Here is a 21,779-nt window from a genome sequence, read left to right on the forward strand (position 1 = left end):
TTGATTCAAAAAAAAAAATATTCAATGAATTTAGTTTAAGGAAATTCCAAATCAGATTGTTTTGAATTTATTTTTGTATTAAATGATGTGCTATGTATAGAAATTATTATTTTTACTTAATTATTTTAGGTAAATTGCAAAACTACATGGCAATATAAGGAAATTCCAGAATAAATAAATAAAATTATATTTACTTATTTAGGGATGTAAGAATAGTATTTTTTTTGTCCCTCCATTTTTCTCTGTTTGTCATTATTTGTCTTTTTATATGAGTTAATAAAGTCTATTAATAATTGAAAAAAGTTAGAGGTCCAAATATCAAATTTGGAGGTCTAACTAGAACCACCCAATAGAATATACAAGACTAGGAAAAGATGTTTCACTTTAATAATGATTTTCTACTTTGATTTATCACTTAAACGTTAATCGTAAACGTAAGTAGGGTTGTCAATGGGTCGTGTCGGCTGGGTTCATGTCGGGTCAAGGTGTATGTCGTGTCACAAGAGACAAACCCGAACCCAACCCATTTATTAATCGTGTCGAAAATTTAAACTCAAACTCAACCTATTTATTAAACGGATTACCCATTTCCAACCCGCTTAACCCCTTTAATAAATAGGTCGTGTCGTGTTGGACAAAATGACCCATTTAAGGGTTAACACTGCGACCCATTGAACTAAAAACATGCATAAATTGATTAAATTCACTAAAAATTTCATAAGATGAAGAATATAAATAATTAAATCCAATAATGATGAAGCAAAATATTTCAAATTGTCCAATCCTAGGATCAAATACTCCCAACGTCCAAAATTTCAAGAAGAAGTATAGCATAATCGGGTTATATGGGTCCACATCGTGTTGGCGGGTTGACCCGTGGCCGACCCGTTTATTAAATGGGTCATGACGGGTTGACCCGCTGCCGACCCGCTTTTTAATTGTGCGGGTTCAACCCGCTTTATTTCGTACGGGTTTCGAGTTGTGTTATCGGGTCGTGTCGAAATTGACAGCCCTAAACGTAAGTACGTTTTCTAATCTCTCTCTTCCCCATTGCACTGCTCAATCCATTAATTTACAAAAATTTGAATCTGAATATTACGATTTATGAGTAAATTGAAATTACAAGCTGTTAATATGTTCATGAATAGTAGCTCATAATAGTAATGGAAACTCATTAAAACTCATAGTAATTCACGTAGAGGAGTTATACGGATTCAAATTTGCTCACCATTTTTATTTTTTGGTGATATTACCACCCAATTAAAACTTGCCACGTCACGTAAAATTAATTTAATACTTAAGATTTATTTGTTTAATAAAACATCATGATTAACTATAATTATGTTTTATAATAAATGACAGTTTTATATTGAGTGGTGGTATCACCACCAAAGTATTGGTGGTGAGCAAATTTGAATCCGGAGTTAATACACAATACATGAATGGCTTTTGCGGGTACTGGATCTCTACTTCATTTGGGCAAAACATTTCAAAGTTTGACCTGTATATTCTCAAGTCAAAGTTTCTATTTATATCATATTCATATTCATATTCATTACCGAAGTGACGGTTTTTGTAAATTAATATTCTGATGGATCTCTATATGCATGGCCTTCGTTTGCTATAAATAGCACAGACTGTGCATACTTGTTGCACCAAATCAGAGAGAACCAATTGATCTAGCTCGAAAATGGCCAAGTACCCTTCAAACCCTCTGCTTCTTGTGGCTCTAATTTGTGCTTTTGCAGCTGCAGGAATCAACAGTCTCGATCAAAATGGTATTTGCAAATCATTGGTGGAGACACAAGGCTATACTTGCCAAGACCATCAAGTAATTCATGAACTGTCGCAAAATGATCCTTAATTAATTCTACTTTTATCAGTTTCCTTCACTCTACTTCTTTTTCTCTCCACGTATATGAGTTGTATATGAGTTGCACGTAAGAGAGAGTATTAGTTTGATATACATTGTTAACTCATTTAGTTACAAGTTAAGTTTTATCATGAAAATTATGATGGAATATTTCAGGTAACGACAGAAGATGGTTACATCCTCGGATTGCAGAGGATTCCATCTGGACGTTCCAGTAACAATTCGACCGCTCAGAAGCTGCCTGTTTTATTACAACATGGACTTACGATGGTTCGTACCTTATTATATGTTTGAACTACATATTTGAGAGCTTGCAGTACAACATGTTGCATGTAAATGTCACACATTGACCGATTGAGAAACATTGTGTGCGGTAATAGGATGCTGCAGCATGGCTAATCAATCCTCCAGATCAAGCTTTGGCGTTTATCTTAGCCGACAAGGGGTTTGATGTATGGCTTGCTAATGCTCGAGGAACGCAGGCTAGCCGTGGACACCAATCACTTAGTACTAATGATCCGGTAAATACTTTGCTTTTACAAATGGCAATGATCAGCATTCTAATCATTCACTAATGATGTTGACATTATCACCTATGGATCCTGTAGACTTATTGGGAATGGACATGGGATCAATTGGCTACTTATGATCTTCCTGCTTTCTTTAATTATGTGAACAATCAAACAGGACAGAAAGTACACTATGTTGGCCATTCACTGGTAAGTATTCAGTTTTTTAATTTTTTAAAAAAAAATTATGTAAAAGGGATGACTGAGGTTTGATGTATTTGAATTATAGGGAACATTGTCAGTATTAGCTGCCTTGTCACAACAAAAGCTGAGTAACACACTAAGATCAGCTGCTTTACTTAGCCCGGTTGCTTATCTGGGTCAGATCACCACAATGTTGGGAAAAATTTCTGCTCAATCACATTCTGCTGATGTAACACTACTCTATATATTGACTCAACTTACAAATTTTGTAATTAGTCGAATATGTATTCTGAAATTTATTGATGAATTTACTAGAATCTGATCCGTTTCCTTCAACAGGGACTCTACGCCTCTGGTATCCGCGAATATCCTCCTCAAGGGTGAGAATGATAACAATGTTAACCAATTTTGCTTCCGTAGAAGGTCATTAGTTTGCATGAAATATATTACCTAATTCAGTTTGGTACATTTTCATAATCTTTTCTCCAAATCCCAACAGGGTAGCTGGACAGAACTTGGAGACATTTCTCTGCTCACAACCGGGTGTGGACTGCTCCAATTTTATGGCGGCTGTAACCGGTAATCCTAATGTTAAGCCTTTCCTCATAAGTCATAACCAAAGTAACTGCTGTACCTTTCATTTTTTGTTGATTGACCTGCATTTTTCTTTTTTGTGTTCCATTCTATAGGTCCTAATTGCTGCATAACTCCAACAAGTTCAAATCTTATCTTTCAGCATATACCACAGTCCACTTCCACAAAAAATATGGTACATTTGTCTGAAAGTAAGTCTTTCATGTCCTAGGTTCTGAGCTACGTACTACTAATTGCTACAAAATTTCAATTTTTGATTTGTGTTTATGGATTTTGGACAGTGATCAGGAGAGGAACAATAACAATGTTTGATTACAATTTTCCGGCCATTAACATGCAACACTACAATCAGCTTACTCCTCCGGTGTACAACATGGCAAGCATTCCGAAAGATGTTCCACTTTTCTTGGGCTATGGAGGGAGAGATGCACTTTCGGACGTCAATGATGTGAAGGCTTTGCTTAATGACCTTAGTGATCATGACAAGGACAAGCTTGTGGAACAATACGTGGAGGAGTATGCTCATATGGATTTCATTATGGGAGGGAATGCCAATCAAAAAGTCTACGATCCTCTGCTCACTTTCTTCGGGCAGCATTGAGCGTCTTGACTCCTTAATTTGTAGTCTCTAGATCTTCCTTCTGTCTTGCATTTATCAATTTTAGAGACTTTTTTTTTCCTTTAGTAGTAGTAATAGCTAGATATGCATATTTTCATAATAGCTTTCTCATTGTGTATTACTTTGATTTCTTGGGAATAAAACTAGCTAGGCCTTGTCACAATGCTGGATTGTTTCATCACTAAAAGTAATTGATATATAGCTACAAAACAAAGGACAAAAATGTGAAAGAACAGTAAATTTTCAAATGCTACTAGGTAGCCTCAGAATGTTAAATATGAAGAACAAAGAAGAAATAACAAAATAGATCGAAATCATGTTTTTATTGATGAGCACCATGATCGATGAAAATATAAGAATTAACATTAATTCTAACATGATATGAAATCAAATAGAACAAATAGGCCGGCTACCTTAATGAAGAGACCAATAGGCTCTACTTTCTATGTTCTCAAACATAGATGTTTGGTCTAAGAGCAAAATGATTCTGGGCTGCAGTAAGAGCTGCTATAAATGGATCATTAGCATAATCGTTTCCCTTATGATGACTCTTTAAGCTTTTCGATGGAAAGAAAAGATCCTCACAGCAAATTGCAGAAGTCGATGAAGCTGCATTAACTCGATGATCAATAAGGTTCCTCCTAACTGAGGATCTGAACATTCTTTTCATCTTGCTGAACAAGTTGATGAGCTTCTCCATCCTCATAAGCTTATTTGCGTTGTTGCTCATAATGTATTTTAAGACCAACTGCTTGTTTCTATTTATACAGAGGGGATCGAGATGGAAGAATGTGTTAAACAGCTCTCCAACAGAATGCTGGCATCACATGTATTTTGTGTAAGCTTATCAAGATAGAGCTAGCTTGTATCTATGAAACTAGCTTAAAAATTTCCTTTTTTCTGTTATTCATAAATGAATATTGAGAAGCTCCACTGGCCTTGTCCTTTTCTTGATTTAGAACCGATTGTAGCTATAGCTTTGAGAATGTTACGTCTAGTCTGTTGCGAGACTAGAGATTTTTGGTTTCTTAGATCACCTTAAACAAACAAATATACAGAAATACTTTTTTCGTCGAGAAGACTTCAAACTACAAAAATTGATAGTTTGTAAAGTCCCACTTTTATTCTCAAAGTAGAGAATTAAAACATTTATTTTGGTTTGGTAGGACTCTGCTCCACCTTTCATCATTTCACACTGTAATAGAGACCAATCGGGTCTTCCGAACTTCCGTTTTTGTTAGTTCCATATTTGCTTTTTTTGGTTTATTTGGGAAGTTTTGGTTTTGATCCCCCTCTATACTCTTGTTTTCTTTTTCTTAATATAAGTGAATAGGAAGGATATGTTCCTTGCCTGTCCAAGCCTTTACCAAAAAAAGAATTGTAACATTTGGCTTGCGTGAGAGTACATGAATTTCTCCACCGTTACATTCTTCTCATGAATTCATTAGGTTCTTGACATGCTTCTCATGAATTTCTTTACCGCAGAACACATCTATTTTAGAATGCCAAGATCCCCAGCCAATTGTCAGGAAAGAAAAGAATTCAATTCGTTTGAAAAACAGTTAAGAAAATGAAATAAAAAGAGTGAAACACCCTCTCCATACGACGTAACCGTTGAGAGTTGTTGTGTTTTTAATTTTCTTTATATATTTATTTTTTTAAGACTATATATTGTGACATAAATCTTTTAGGAATACATCCGAAATAATAACATGAGCCTCCCCTATATCCAGAGTACAACACCATTAGCTTCTCAATAACAGTATATCCTATACTTATATAGTCAATTTTTTGACCTAGCCGCTCTTGTGCTAGGGTTACTTTCTTGAGCAAGAAAGCAACATCTATCATCTATGGATTTGGATGTGCTTAGCTGGAATTGCAGAGGAATCTGCAACGATGCCACGACCAGGGCTTTGAAGGATCTATGTTCTCAAAATCGTCCACAGATCGTGTTTTTGCGTGAGACGAAGATCAGTAGACTTGAAGATTTCAAAAATTTACGTAGAGCGTTAGGGTTTGCTCATGCGGAGGAGGTGTTGATTGAGTGTAGGACAGGCAGGAGGGTTGGGTCTTTTCTGGAATGATGAAGTGAAGATCCATGTTGGGACTAAATCTGCGCATCACATTGATGCAGTGGTTGTGGGGGAAGATGGGACTCCATCTTGGCGTCTGACTGGTTTTTATGGCCATGCTCGTACCAGCGAGAGAGATAGATCATGGCAATTGCTGCGTGATCTCTCTGACTTTGATTCGTTGCCTTGGGTGGTGATAGGAGACTTTAATGAGATTCTGAATAGTGGGGAGAAGATAGCCGGGACTATTCGACCAGAGAGGCAGATGCAGGGCTTCAGGGAGCCGTTGGGTTATTGTGAACTCTTGGATTTAGGGTTTCAGGGATATTCTGATACTTTGTTACGTCTGGACCGGGCTGTTTGCACCACTGCGTGGATCGATATTTTCAGCCATTCTAGGGTGATTCATCTGGCACCCTCAGACTCCGATCATGTTCCTGTGCTGTTACGTGCGAGTCAAGCTCCTCTGTTTGCACGACCTAGGGCCCATTGTTTTTAGTTTGAAGCCTTTTGGTTGCAGCACCCTGATTGTGATGGGGTTGTAAAAGCAGCTTGGGGTACGGATGTCTCGAGCTTCCCTATGTTTTGTACTGCGAAGAAGATCATGTACACTAGGATTCACCTAGACAAATGGTAGAAAGAGACTTTTAAGAGTCGGCAATTGCTGATATCGAGTATCCGAGCTAGATTGGAGGAATTGATGAATGTGTTCCCATCGGTGTCAATACAAGTTGAGAAGAAAGAGCTAATGGATAAGCTTCAGAGCTTATTATTCCAAGAGGAACTATTTTGGAAGCAGCGTGCTAAAATTACATGGCTGAAGAAGGGGGATAGAAATACCGGGTTATTTCATTTGAAAACGGAAAATAGGAAGCGCAAGAATACTTTGCAAGGCTTATTTGATGAGGAGGGGAAGTGGCATGAGGATGATGTGGGTATAGAGAATGTGATTACTTCATATTTCTCTAAAATGTTCAAAGCTTCCGAGATTGATTCCGAAGCTCTGAATTTGACTATTGAGGCTATTACTCCTTGTGTTACACAAGAAATGAATGATCAGCTTTGTGCCACTTATACTAAGGAGGAGGTACGCTTTGCCTTGTTTCAGATGTATCCTACTAAGTCCCCTGGTCCAGATGGATTGCCGCCTCTTTTCTTCCAACATTATTGGGAGCACATTGGTGATGATATTGTTGCGGCAGTTCATAGCTTTCTTCAAACAGGACAGCTTCTGAAGCAAATCAATTTTACTCATATCTGTCTTATTCCAAAAGTAAGTAATCCAGAACATATGTCAGATTTGAGACCAATTGCACTATGTAATGTTATCTATAAGATATGTTCGAAAGTCATTGCCAACAGGCGGCTGAAGATAATTTTACCAGCAGTGATTTCCCCATTCCAAAGTGCTTTTATGCCGGGCAGATTGATCACTGACAACATATTAGTGGCGAATGAGATTGCACATTTTGTACATAATAAGCGGGATGGGGATGATGGAATTTTAGCTTTGAAGCTGGATTTGAGTAAAGCCTATGATAGGATGGAATAGACTTTCCTAGAGAAGGTGATGACCCGGTTTGGCTTTGCTAGAGGTTGGATTTCTATGGTGATGCAATGCGTGAGTACAGTGCAGTACTCCTTTTTTATCAGAGGGCGGCCACGAGGATATGTTTCCCCTAGCAGGGGATTAAGACAAGGTGATCCATTGTCACCTTATCTTTTTCTTCTGGGAGCAGAAGGATTTTTAGCTTTACTCCAGAAGAGTCTAGTTGCAGGTACTCTGCCAGGCATTGCAGTTTGTCCTAATGCACCCCCGATAAATCACTTGTTGTTTGCGGATGATAGTATGCTCTATGCTCGGGCTTCGTTGGAAGCATGTAGTGTCATTCAGGAAGTGTTGGAGACTTATAGGAGAGCTTATGGTCAGGTGGTTAATTTTGCCAAGAGTTCGGTGGTGTTTAGCAAAAATGTACCGGTTGATATACAGGATGATATTTCTGGTGTATTGCGTGTGGAGGTGGTGGAGTCTCATGCCAAATATCTAGGTCTTCCCACTTATGTAGGGTGTAAGAAAACAGCTACTTTTCAGTATATCAAGGAGAGATTGTCAAAAAGCTTACTTCATGGCACGGTAAATTATTGAGTGGTGCAGGAAAAGATATTTTGATTAGGGTGGTGGCTCAGGCGTTACCTAATTATGCAATGAGTGTCTTTCAACTTACTAAGAGTTTTTGTGATGATCTGGAACAACAGTGTGCACGATTTTGGTGGGGAAGCACGTTAGATAAACGGAAAATCCACTGGAAGAATTGGAATGCTTTGTGTAATCCGAAGGAAGATGGTGGGTTAGGCTTTCGAAGCCTATCCAATTTCAACTCTGCTATGCTAGCCAAACAAGCTTGGAGGATTGTGAATCACCCTTCAACGCTTGTTGCTCGGATTTATAAAGCGAGATATTTTCCGGATACTTCTTTCTGGGAGGTAACTTCTCATGCTTCTCCCTCGTACTCGTGGAGAAGCATTTTCTCAACTCGAGATATGCTGAAAGATAGTTGCTACTGGCAGGTGGGCAATGGAGAGAATATTGATATCTACTCAGATCTTTGGGTAGTGGCTTTACCGCTTGGGAGGCCCATACCTTCAGGATTGGCTACAGTTGAGGTTAGTAAAGTTCACGAGTTGTTAAGTGGTACTGGTGGATGGAACATTCCTTTGTTACAAGAAATTTTCACAGGGGAGGAAGCCACGGCAGTTGCTACAATTCCATTGAGTAGGAGAGCAGTCATTGATAGGCTTTGTTGGAAGCTTTCGAAGGATGGAAAGTTCTCGGTGAAGACGGCATATCGATCTGCGTTTATGAAGTCTGCAAGCTATTCTCCGTTGTAACTTCCTGTCGGCTCAGGCTTTTGGAAAAAGCTTTGGAAGGTGGTTATTCCCAATAAAGCAAAAATTCATGTTTGGAGAGCTTGTCTGGATATCCTTCCTTCGCTAGGTAGCTTGGCTTCGAAGCGAGTGGTTTTGGATTCGAATATTTGTGTTTTATGTGAGTCTCATACTGAAACAACGATCCACATTTGTTGGGATTGCTCTTATACTAGGAGGGTGCTTCACATAAATGCTATGCTACAATAAGTATGCCACAATCCGAATAATATGCTTGGTGATGTCATTCGTTGGTTGAGTCAGTGTGCGAATCAATTATCGCTAATACATTTTGGAGAACTTTTATTCTCGTTATGGGGAATTTGGAAGGAAAGAAATGATCGGGTTTGGAATCAAAAGAGGTGTGAGGCCAGGGATGTGAGTTTGGGGATTGTCTCTAGGCTGCAAGAATTTACGGTTCACAATTTGAAACCCTACCAACCTAAGGTTAAACGTGGAGCAGTGTGGAAAGCTCCTCCTGTGGGGGTGGTGAAGGTCAATGTTGATGGGGCATTCCATCACACTTCCAGGAAGGGTGGCTTGGGTTTTGTTTTCAGAAATGAGAATGGAATAATGCTGGGTGGTGGCTCCTGGCCCTTGAGCGGGTTGAATTCCCCAAAACATGTTGAAATTTTGGCATGCAAGGTTGCTTTAGAGTTTGCGGAGGTGCATGGTTTTGGACCTGTTATTTTAGAGACTGATGCTTTAGAGGTTCAGTGTCAACTTTCTTTGCATGACTCTGTCAATTTATCAGGGCTAGGTAGAATATATGATGACGTTGTGGCTCTCTTGGAGGCTCACAGTGTTATCCAGGTGACTCATGTGGGTAGGAAAGGTAATGGGGTAGCACATTTGTTGGCTAACCATGCTTGTTCTATTAGACATAATGTTTTTTATTTTTCAACTCCAGAATTTTACAAGCTGCAATTGCAGTTGACCTTTGTACTGTGTAATCTTTTCTTCCTTTAATAAATGGCTGGCCTCCCTTGATTCAAAAAAAAAAAAAAAAGCTTCTCAATAACAGTCGATAGTAAATTGAAGGAGTTACATTCAAATAAGCACAACAATATTCCGCTAACCAACCAATAGGAGATAAGTCCTCAGCTTGCCGGCATAGTGTGGATACCAGTGCTGCACATTTAGTCTCAACCTCTACCGTGCACCAATCATGCTTGCTGCGCTATATTGCCTAGCGCCTACCTTAGAGATATTGCTTCCACTTACAACGGTGAGGTGGCTTCTTTCACATAAAGATAGAATCTGGCTGGAAAGTACAAAATCGCCCTGTTCATTCCTTACCACTACTCTCAGGCCAACATCCTTAGTCCCTAGCAGACCTAGCCGACATGTAAACATGGGATGACTGTTCAGAGATTCAAAATATATGCAATGCATTGCTCGCTTTCTCCCTCTCAGTCTCTATCTCTTTTACAAATGGCGCGCGTACACACACACGCACATCAATGAATATCAGAAACACTTTTATCCTTTTACATTTTTGTGTGCTCCTAAGAAACATTAAAATATTCAGGGAAACAAAGGTAAGCCAAAGACATGTTGACTCTTTAATGTATCATGATACTAACTTTTTGCAAAGGCATTTCAAATTCCAAAGTCCATGAATTCAAGAGCCGGTTGCTTGAATTCTGGGATTCATAGTTGAAGGGTTCACGGACTCAGGGATTTATAGAATTATATTAAATAACTAAGATACAATATATAACTAACAGGATTGAATAAGAACTGCTTGCTTGAATTCCAGGATACTTATGTATTAGGGACTTTGGGACTGTTCTGGAGACTTTTTTGACGGGTTCACGATAGGGTGCATACTCTAATATGCAGCAAGTAAGGAACATTAGTCTTACCATTCTTCTCACATCCCTAAGTTCTCAGAATGTTAGCCAAAAGCAAGTTTTATCTCAGAAAACTTATATTGCCTAGTACCAAGAAGTCTGTTAGTAAATATATCACACTTTTCCTACTCAACTACTACTCACGATTATATCTTATTAGCCAAGTCAAAAGTAGTTTAAGAGGGAATGCTTAAGATAAATGGAATAAGATAGTATGGAAACCCGTTTTGACTAGGGATCTCTATAATTTTCAACCATTGATTTCACCAAGTCCAGGAAGATGGATGAAAGTAAAACACTAACAAGTACACACATTGAAAAAGAACTCAACTATTCTTTTTCTGCCTTCAAAACAAAACAGCAAAATAAAATCTATGCAAGACAAATCATCTCAATGTCCTCCACAATAAGCAAATAGCACTCTAATTGAAAAGGAGATTTTTTTTTTTGATTCTCCTATCTTCTCACTTGTCAAACACTGTTTTGTTTCTCTAACATATCTATGCAACATAAATCTTCAAGCACTTCAAGGAATGCCATAATAACAATGCCATGTTCCCGCAGAACTACAGAAACTGTTGCAGCTCATGCAACAATATAAAACTAAGTTTGGTCGTAGTATAACTGCACCTAACTCTAAAGACACTTGTAATGTAACTAGGTCATGAGTGCAAGCTAAAACAATAGAAAGAAACCACTTTGGTATGATCAACAAAGTGGACCTTTATCAAAGTACATTGTCAGTCAATCCTTCAGTCTTAGTCATTTAATATGCATCTACAACATGATTGAAAACGAGATGACTACAACTACTACATCACACCTGATGACTGTCCTGATGCGAATAACTGAATATGAAACAGTAAAGTAAAATTAAAACCATTAGCAGTGAAAGCTAAGCTAAGCTATGAGCTAATGAAGGAACTGTTGCTTTGGCTACCTACCTGCGATACTGGATAGGCAATATTACCAGCCTTCCAGATAGCAATCTTACCCGCGCGCGCGCACATACACAGGCACATGCAGCAATGAATATTAGACATTTTAGTCTCATACATTTTATTTTTGTTTCTACATTTTCTCTGGACCCTTTTTTTTCTTTTATTTGAAAGGAAACAGCTTTTTATTGACAAAACAAATACCATAATACAAAGAAGCGGACAAGAAGTCCACATAAGAAAAGAAAGATAGTTTGAGGAATAGAACAAGTTGTTCAACTGACAGTAAACATGCTTGCCAATTTAGAATAAGAGATGAAAGAGTGTAATCTTCATACTCCCCAAATATAGAGGCCCAAAGAGAATCCCAAATCTTAACTCTTTCACACAACTCTTCCAACTCCGCACTACCATAGGCTTCAGACGTCCTTTTATTTCTCTGGACCTTGAAAAGAAAAATTAAGCCAGGTCTACTCTTGTTTGCTAACTGCCTAGTCTAGTATGTGCAGTATACACAAATAAATGCAAATCTTGACAATACATACTCAACTCTCTAAACCGCAAGTTAAGAAATGGCAGTGTTATATATATATATATATATATATATATATATATATATATATAGGAAAAGGAAGATGTATATATATATATATATATATATGATTATACATGTGCGATAACAATTTAGTTTAGTGCAGTGCATTCATATAATGGGTTGGCAAAACCTCTGTGCATATATTTGTGTAGATTGGTGCTTCTTTAACAAGATGATAGTAATTACAATCATAAATTGCATCAGGAAAAGGAAACGGCATGCTTGATCCCTGTTAAGCTTTTCACCAAAGACTCAAGAAATCAACACTTCCAGTAATCATACCATTTACTGGAATCCATATCTCTCATTGTGAGACCAAAACATTGCAATGGCTTCATTCATATATATATATATATATATATATATATATATATATATATATATATATCAGGAAGCTATTCAGTAAACCAAGTTTAGCAATAGAAAAACAAACACCAGTTAAGGTAAAGATTACTTACAGGTAATGTAGGCCAAGCATCCCCCTTGAATCCCTACCAACCTTCTCAGCCTAAGACAATTATATGAATTCCAGGTATAGTTAGTGTCATCTCCCATAATTCATCACTAAAATATCCAAATTTGGATTTCTTTGAAAGACCTTAAAATGATGGGAATTCCATAAATCCAAACCTAGAATTAATCAAACGCATCTAAAAATACATAATGAAGCCTTACTAAGGGAATTAGAGCACGAATTTACCTTGGGTATCCAAACTTGAAGTTCCTCTTCTTTCCCCCAATTCTCTAACTTCATCCTCCATATCTATCAAAACGCAACGGTGAAATATGAAAAGCACGACAACAACAAACCCTCCTACCTAGTGGCCAAATACCAAAAAGCCCTTAAACAAAACCCTTTTTAATCTTTTTTTTTTCCTTTTTTTTCTCGGTTGCTACATTATGAATGCAGCTACATCAGCAACTGCCTGAAGGCTAGATCAACATTGCATGTTGACGCTTCTGATGGGAACTATATCTAGATATGATGGAATATTTCAGGTAACGACAGAAGATGGTTACATCCTCGGATTGCAGAGGATTCCATCTGGACGTTCCAGTAACAATTCGACCTCTCAGAAGCTGCCTGTTTTATTACAACATGGACTTACGATGGTTCGTACCTTATTATATGTTTGAACTACATATTTGAGAGCTTGCAGTACAACATGTTGCATGTAAATGTCACACATTGACCGATTGAGAAACATTGTGTGCGGTAATAGGATGCTGCAGCATGGCTAATCAATCCTCCAGATCAAGCTTTGGCGTTTATCTTAGCCGACAAGGGGTTTGATGTATGGCTTGCTAATGCTCGAGGAACGCAGGCTAGCCGTGGACACCAATCACTTAGTACTAATGATCCGGTAAATACTTTGCTTTTACAAATGGCAATGATCAGCATTCTAATCATTCACTAATGATATTGACATTATCACCTATGGATCCTGTAGACTTATTGGGAATGGACATGGGATCAATTGGCTACTTATGATCTTCCTGCTTTCTATAATTATGTGAACAATCAAACAGGACAGAAAGTACACTATGTTGGCCATTCACTGGTAAGTATTCAGTTTTTTAATTTTTAAAAAAAAAAATTATGTAAAAGGGATGACTGAGGTTTGATGTATTTGAATTATAGGGAACATTGTCAGTATTAGCTGCCTTGTCACAACAAAAGCTGAGTAACACACTAAGATCAGCTGCTTTACTTAGCCCGGTTGCTTATCTGGGTCAGATCACCACAATGTTGGGAAAAATTTCTGCTCAATCACATTCTGCTGATGTAACACTACTCTATATATTGACTCAACTTACAAATTTTGTAATTAGTCGAATATGTATTCTGAAATTTATTGATGAATTTACTAGAATCTGATCCGTTTCCTTCAACAGGGACTCTACGCCTCTGGTATCCGCGAATATCCTCCTCAAGGGTGAGAATGATAACAATGTTAACCAATTTTGCTTCCGTAGAAGGTCATTAGTTTGCATGAAATATATTACCTAATTCAGTTTGGTACATTTTCATAATCTTTTCTCCAAATCCCAACAGGGTAGCTGGACAGAACTTGGAGACATTTCTCTGCTCACAACCGGGTGTGGACTGCTCCAATTTTATGGCGGCTGTAACCGGTAATCCTAATGTTAAGCCTTTCCTCATAAGTCATAACCAAAGTAACTGCTGTACCTTTCATTTTTTGTTGATTGACCTGCATTTTTCTTTTTTGTGTTCCATTCTATAGGTCCTAATTGCTGCATAACTCCAACAAGTTCAAATCTTATCTTTCAGCATATACCACAGTCCACTTCCACAAAAAATATGGTACATTTGTCTGAAAGTAAGTCTTTCATGTCCTAGGTTCTGAGCTACGTACTACTAATTGCTACAAAATTTCAATTTTTGATTTGTGTTTATGGATTTTGGACAGTGATCAGGAGAGGAACAATAACAATGTTTGATTACAATTTTCCGGCCATTAACATGCAACACTACAATCAGCTTACTCCTCCGGTGTACAACATGGCAAGCATTCCGAAAGATGTTCCACTTTTCTTGGGCTATGGAGGGAGAGATGCACTTTCGGACGTCAATGATGTGAAGGCTTTGCTTAATGACCTTAGTGATCATGACAAGGACAAGCTTGTGGAACAATACGTGGAGGAGTATGCTCATATGGATTTCATTATGGGAGGGAATGCCAATCAAAAAGTCTACGATCCTCTGCTCACTTTCTTCGGGCAGCATTGAGCGTCTTGACTCCTTAATTTGTAGTCTCTAGATCTTCCTTCTGTCTTGCATTTATCAATTTTAGAGACTTTTTTTTTCCTTTAGTAGTAGTAATAGCTAGATATGCATATTTTCATAATAGCTTTCTCATTGTGTATTACTTTGATTTCTTGGGAATAAAACTAGCTAGGCCTTGTCACAATGCTGGATTGTTTCATCACTAAAAGTAATTGATATATAGCTACAAAACAAAGGACAAAAATGTGAAAGAACAGTAAATTTTCAAATGCTACTAGGTAGCCTCAGAATGTTAAATATGAAGAACAAAGAAGAAATAACAAAATAGATCGAAATCATGTTTTTATTGATGAGCACCATGATCGATGAAAATATAAGAATTAACATTAATTCTAACATGATATGAAATCAAATAGAACAAATAGGCCGGCTACCTTAATGAAGAGACCAATAGGCTCTACTTTCTATGTTCTCAAACATAGATGTTTGGTCTAAGAGCAAAATGATTCTGGGCTGCAGTAAGAGCTGCTATAAATGGATCATTAGCATAATCGTTTCCCTTATGATGACTCTTTAAGCTTTTCGATGGAAAGAAAAGATCCTCACAGCAAATTGCAGAAGTCGATGAAGCTGCATTAACTCGATGATCAATAAGGTTCCTCCTAACTGAGGATCTGAACATTCTTTTCATCTTGCTGAACAAGTTGATGAGCTTCTCCATCCTCATAAGCTTATTTGCGTTGTTGCTCATAATGTATTTTAAGACCAACTGCTTGTTTCTATTTATACAGAGGGGATCGAGATGGAAGAATATGTTAAACAGCTCTCCAACAGAATGCTGGCATCACATGTATTTTGTGTAAGCTTATCAAGATAGAGCTAGCTTGTATCTATGAAACTAGCTTAAACATTTCCTTTTTTCTGTTATTCATAAATGAATATTGAGAAGCTCCACTGGCCTTGTCCTTTTCTTGATTTAGAACCGATTGTAGCTATAGCTTTGAGAATGTTACGTCTAGTCTGTTGAGAGACTAGAGATTTTTGGTTTCTTAGATCACCTCAAACAAACAAATATACATAAATACTTTTTTCGTCGAGAAGACTTCAAACTACAAAAATTGATAGTTTGTAAAGTCCCACTTTTATTCTCAAAGTAGAGAATTAAAACATTTATTTTGGTTTGGTAGGACTCTGCTCCACCTTTCATCATTTCACACTGTAATAGAGACCAATCGGGTCTTCCGAACTTCCGTTTTTGTTAGTTCCATATTTGCTTTTTTTGGTTTATTTGGGAAGTTTTGGTTTTGATCCCCCTCTATACTCTTGTTTTCTTTTTCTTAATATAAGAGAATAGGAAGGATATGTTCCTTGCCTGTCCAAGCCTTTACCAAAAAAGAATTGTAACATTTGGCTTGCGTGAGAGTACATGAATTTCTCCACCGTTACATTCTTCTCATGAATTCATTAGGTTCTTGACATGCTTCTCATGAATTTCTTTACCACAGAACACATCTATTTTAGAATGCCAAGATCCCCAGCCAATTGTCAGGAAAGAAAAGAATTCAATTCGTTTGAAAAACAGTTAAGAAAATGAAATAAAAAGAGTGAAACACCCTCTCCATACGACGTAACCGTTGAGAGTTGTTGTGTTTTTAATTTTCTTTATATATTTATTTTTTTAAGACTATATATTGTGACATAAATCTTTTAGGAATACATCCGAAATAATAACATGAGCCTCCCCTATATCCAGAGTACAACACCATTAGCTTCTCAATAACAGTATATCCTATACTTATATAGTCAATTTTTTGACCTAGCCGCTCTTGTGCTAGGGTTACTTTCTTGAGCAAGAAAGCAACATCTATCATCTATGGATTTGGATGTGCTTAGCTGGAATTGCAGAGGAATCTGCAACGATGCCACGACCAGGGCTTTGAAGGATCTATGTTCTCAAAATCGTCCACAGATCGTGTTTTTGCGTGAGACGAAGATCAGTAGACTTGAAGATTTCAAAAATTTACGTAGAGCGTTAGGGTTTGCTCATGCGGAGGAGGTGTTGATTGAGTGTAGGACAGGCAGGAGGGTTGGGTCTTTTCTGGAATGATGAAGTGAAGATCCATGTTGGGACTAAATCTGCGCATCACATTGATGCAGTGGTTGTGGGGGAAGATGGGACTCCATCTTGGCGTCTGACTGGTTTTTATGGCCATGCTCGTACCAGCGAGAGAGATAGATCATGGCAATTGCTGCGTGATCTCTCTGACTTTGATTCGTTGCCTTGGGTGGTGATAGGAGACTTTAATGAGATTCTGAATAGTGGGGAGAAGATAGCCGGGACTATTCGACCAGAGAGGCAGATGCAGGGCTTCAGGGAGCCGTTGGGTTATTGTGAACTCTTGGATTTAGGGTTTCAGGGATATTCTGATACTTTGTTACGTCTGGACCGGGCTGTTTGCACCACTGCGTGGATCGATATTTTCAGCCATTCTAGGGTGATTCATCTGGCACCCTCAGACTCCGATCATGTTCCTGTGCTGTTACGTGCGAGTCAAGCTCCTCTGTTTGCACGACCTAGGGCCCATTGTTTTTAGTTTGAAGCCTTTTGGTTGCAGCACCCTGATTGTGATGGGGTTGTAAAAGCAGCTTGGGGTACGGATGTCTCGAGCTTCCCTATGTTTTGTACTGCGAAGAAGATCATGTACACTAGGATTCACCTAGACAAATGGTAGAAAGAGACTTTTAAGAGTCGGCAATTGCTGATATCGAGTATCCGAGCTAGATTGGAGGAATTGATGAATGTGTTCCCATCGGTGTCAATACAAGTTGAGAAGAAAGAGCTAATGGATAAGCTTCAGAGCTTATTATTCCAAGAGGAACTATTTTGGAAGCAGCGTGCTAAAATTACATGGCTGAAGAAGGGGGATAGAAATACCGGGTTATTTCATTTGAAAACGGAAAATAGGAAGCGCAAGAATACTTTGCAAGGCTTATTTGATGAGGAGGGGAAGTGGCATGAGGATGATGTGGGTATAGAGAATGTGATTACTTCATATTTCTCTAAAATGTTCAAAGCTTCCGAGATTGATTCCGAAGCTCTGAATTTGACTATTGAGGCTATTACTCCTTGTGTTACACAAGAAATGAATGATCAGCTTTGTGCCACTTATACTAAGGAGGAGGTACGCTTTGCCTTGTTTCAGATGTATCCTACTAAGTCCCCTGGTCCAGATGGATTGCCGCCTCTTTTCTTCCAACATTATTGGGAGCACATTGGTGATGATATTGTTGCGGCAGTTCATAGCTTTCTTCAAACAGGACAGCTTCTGAAGCAAATCAATTTTACTCATATCTGTCTTATTCCAAAAGTAAGTAATCCAGAACATATGTCAGATTTGAGACCAATTGCACTATGTAATGTTATCTATAAGATATGTTCGAAAGTCATTGCCAACAGGCGGCTGAAGATAATTTTACCAGCAGTGATTTCCCCATTCCAAAGTGCTTTTATGCCGGGCAGATTGATCACTGACAACATATTAGTGGCGAATGAGATTGCACATTTTGTACATAATAAGCGGGATGGGGATGATGGAATTTTAGCTTTGAAGCTGGATTTGAGTAAAGCCTATGATAGGATGGAATAGACTTTCCTAGAGAAGGTGATGACCCGGTTTGGCTTTGCTAGAGGTTGGATTTCTATGGTGATGCAATGCGTGAGTACAGTGCAGTACTCCTTTTTTATCAGAGGGCGGCCACGAGGATATGTTTCCCCTAGCAGGGGATTAAGACAAGGTGATCCATTGTCACCTTATCTTTTTCTTCTGGGAGCAGAAGGATTTTTAGCTTTACTCCAGAAGAGTCTAGTTGCAGGTACTCTGCCAGGCATTGCAGTTTGTCCTAATGCACCCCCGATAAATCACTTGTTGTTTGCGGATGATAGTATGCTCTATGCTCGGGCTTCGTTGGAAGCATGTAGTGTCATTCAGGAAGTGTTGGAGACTTATAGGAGAGCTTATGGTCAGGTGGTTAATTTTGCCAAGAGTTCGGTGGTGTTTAGCAAAAATGTACCGGTTGATATACAGGATGATATTTCTGGTGTATTGCGTGTGGAGGTGGTGGAGTCTCATGCCAAATATCTAGGTCTTCCCACTTATGTAGGGTGTAAGAAAACAGCTACTTTTCAGTATATCAAGGAGAGATTGTCAAAAAAGCTTACTTCATGGCACGGTAAATTATTGAGTGGTGCAGGAAAAGATATTTTGATTAGGGTGGTGGCTCAGGCGTTACCTAATTATGCAATGAGTGTCTTTCAACTTACTAAGAGTTTTTGTGATGATCTGGAACAACAGTGTGCACGATTTTGGTGGGGAAGCACGTTAGATAAACGGAAAATCCACTGGAAGAATTGGAATGCTTTGTGTAATCCGAAGGAAGATGGTGGGTTAGGCTTTCGAAGCCTATCCAATTTCAACTCTGCTATGCTAGCCAAACAAGCTTGGAGGATTGTGAATCACCCTTCATCGCTTGTTGCTCGGATTTATAAAGCGAGATATTTTCCGGATACTTCTTTCTGGGAGGTAACTTCTCATGCTTCTCCCTCGTACTCGTGGAGAAGCATTTTCTCAACTCGAGATATGCTGAAAGATAGTTGCTACTGGCAGGTGGGCAATGGAGAGAATATTGATATCTACTCAGATCTTTGGGTAGTGGCTTTACCGCTTGGGAGGCCCATACCTTCAGGATTGGCTACAGTTGAGGTTAGTAAAGTTCACGAGTTGTTAAGTGGTACTGGTGGATGGAACATTCCTTTGTTACAAGAAATTTTCACAGGGGAGGAAGCCACGGCAGTTGCTACAATTCCATTGAGTAGGAGAGCAGTCATTGATAGGCTTTGTTGGAAGCTTTCGAAGGATGGAAAGTTCTCGGTGAAGACGGCATATCGATCTGCGTTTATGAAGTCTGCAAGCTATTCTCCGTTGTAACTTCCTGTCGGCTCAGGCTTTTGGAAAAAGCTTTGGAAGGTGGTTATTCCCAATAAAGCAAAAATTCATGTTTGGAGAGCTTGTCTGGATATCCTTCCTTCGCTAGGTAGCTTGGCTTCGAAGCGAGTGGTTTTGGATTCGAATATTTGTGTTTTATGTGAGTCTCATACTGAAACAACGATCCACATTTGTTGGGATTGCTCTTATACTAGGAGGGTGCTTCACATAAATGCTATGCTACAATAAGTATGCCACAATCCGAATAATATGCTTGGTGATGTCATTCGTTGGTTGAGTCAGTGTGCGAATCAATTATCGCTAATACATTTTGGAGAACTTTTATTCTCGTTATGGGGAATTTGGAAGGAAAGAAATGATCGGGTTTGGAATCAAAAGAGGTGTGAGGCCAGGGATGTGAGTTTGGGGATTGTCTCTAGGCTGCAAGAATTTACGGTTCACAATTTGAAACCCTACCAACCTAAGGTTAAACGTGGAGCAGTGTGGAAAGCTCCTCCTGTGGGGGTGGTGAAGGTCAATGTTGATGGGGCATTCCATCACACTTCCAGGAAGGGTGGCTTGGGTTTTGTTTTCAGAAATGAGAATGGAATAATGCTGGGTGGTGGCTCCTGGCCCTTGAGCGGGTTGAATTCCCCAAAACATGTTGAAATTTTGGCATGCAAGGTTGCTTTAGAGTTTGCGGAGGTGCATGGTTTTGGACCTGTTATTTTAGAGACTGATGCTTTAGAGGTTCAGTGTCAACTTTCTTTGCATGACTCTGTCAATTTATCAGGGCTAGGTAGAATATATGATGACGTTGTGGCTCTCTTGGAGGCTCACAGTGTTATCCAGGTGACTCATGTGGGTAGGAAAGGTAATGGGGTAGCACATTTGTTGGCTAACCATGCTTGTTCTATTAGACATAATGTTTTTTATTTTTCAACTCCAGAATTTTACAAGCTGCAATTGCAGTTGACCTTTGTACTGTGTAATCTTTTCTTCCTTTAATAAATGGCTGGCCTCCCTTGATTCAAAAAAAAAAAAAAAAGCTTCTCAATAACAGTCGATAGTAAATTGAAGGAGTTACATTCAAATAAGCACAACAATATTCCGCTAACCAACCAATAGGAGATAAGTCCTCAGCTTGCCGGCATAGTGTGGATACCAGTGCTGCACATTTAGTCTCAACCTCTACCGTGCACCAATCATGCTTGCTGCGCTATATTGCCTAGCGCCTACCTTAGAGATATTGCTTCCACTTACAACGGTGAGGTGGCTTCTTTCACATAAAGATAGAATCTGGCTGGAAAGTACAAAATCGCCCTGTTCATTCCTTACCACTACTCTCAGGCCAACATCCTTAGTCCCTAGCAGACCTAGCCGACATGTAAACATGGGATGACTGTTCAGAGATTCAAAATATATGCAATGCATTGCTCGCTTTCTCCCTCTCAGTCTCTATCTCTTTTACAAATGGCGCGCGTACACACACACGCACATCAATGAATATCAGAAACACTTTTATCCTTTTACATTTTTGTGTGCTCCTAAGAAACATTAAAATATTCAGGGAAACAAAGGTAAGCCAAAGACATGTTGACTCTTTAATGTATCATGATACTAACTTTTTGCAAAGGCATTTCAAATTCCAAAGTCCATGAATTCAAGAGCCGGTTGCTTGAATTCTGGGATTCATAGTTGAAGGGTTCACGGACTCAGGGATTTATAGAATTATATTAAATAACTAAGATACAATATATAACTAACAGGATTGAATAAGAACTGCTTGCTTGAATTCCAGGATACTTATGTATTAGGGACTTTGGGACTGTTCTGGAGACTTTTTTGACGGGTTCACGA

General features: G+C 38.6%; 4 protein-coding genes and 1 long non-coding RNA gene across 5 annotated transcripts; 4 read left to right on the forward strand and 1 right to left on the reverse strand.

Moving 5' to 3' along the window:
- Positions 1–1,690: 1,690 nt before the first annotated feature.
- LOC112194435 (triacylglycerol lipase 2) lies at positions 1,691–3,781 on the forward strand. The gene is made up of 9 exons (XM_024334676.1): positions 1,691–1,831; positions 2,030–2,143; positions 2,254–2,394; positions 2,482–2,592; positions 2,672–2,815; positions 2,926–2,966; positions 3,086–3,165; positions 3,276–3,371; positions 3,462–3,781. Exons 1-9 carry the CDS (start codon positions 1,691–1,693, stop codon positions 3,779–3,781), a joined length of 1,188 nt encoding a protein of 395 aa, XP_024190444.1.
- A 3,663-nt stretch (positions 3,782–7,444) lies between these two features.
- On the forward strand, positions 7,445–9,768 carry LOC121052306. The gene is made up of 4 exons (XM_040517035.1): positions 7,445–8,008; positions 8,131–8,706; positions 9,130–9,634; positions 9,710–9,768. The coding sequence occupies exons 1-4, from the start codon at positions 7,445–7,447 to the stop codon at positions 9,766–9,768; spliced, it is 1,704 nt and encodes a 567-aa protein (XP_040372969.1).
- Positions 9,769–9,815: 47 nt separating this feature from the next.
- LOC121052114 lies at positions 9,816–12,991 on the reverse strand. The gene is made up of 3 exons (XR_005808025.1): positions 12,889–12,991; positions 12,647–12,696; positions 9,816–10,136 (listed from the first exon to the last, which is right to left on the reverse strand). It is a non-coding gene; the product is annotated as an uncharacterized LOC121052114 (long non-coding RNA).
- Positions 12,992–13,151: 160 nt separating this feature from the next.
- On the forward strand, positions 13,152–14,940 carry LOC121052307 (triacylglycerol lipase 2-like). Its single transcript, XM_040517036.1, has 8 exons — positions 13,152–13,301; positions 13,412–13,552; positions 13,640–13,750; positions 13,831–13,974; positions 14,085–14,125; positions 14,245–14,324; positions 14,435–14,530; positions 14,621–14,940. Exons 1-8 carry the CDS (start codon positions 13,152–13,154, stop codon positions 14,938–14,940), a joined length of 1,083 nt encoding a protein of 360 aa, XP_040372970.1.
- A 3,662-nt stretch (positions 14,941–18,602) lies between these two features.
- Positions 18,603–20,927, forward strand: LOC112194436. Its single transcript, XM_024334677.1, has 3 exons — positions 18,603–19,865; positions 20,289–20,793; positions 20,869–20,927. Exons 1-3 carry the CDS (start codon positions 18,603–18,605, stop codon positions 20,925–20,927), a joined length of 1,827 nt encoding a protein of 608 aa, XP_024190445.1.
- The last annotated feature ends 852 nt before the right edge of the window (positions 20,928–21,779 follow it).

Source organism: Rosa chinensis, chromosome 3 (assembly GCF_002994745.2).
Source record: "Rosa chinensis cultivar Old Blush chromosome 3, RchiOBHm-V2, whole genome shotgun sequence".
Lineage (NCBI taxonomy): Eukaryota > Viridiplantae > Streptophyta > Magnoliopsida > Rosales > Rosaceae > Rosa > Rosa chinensis.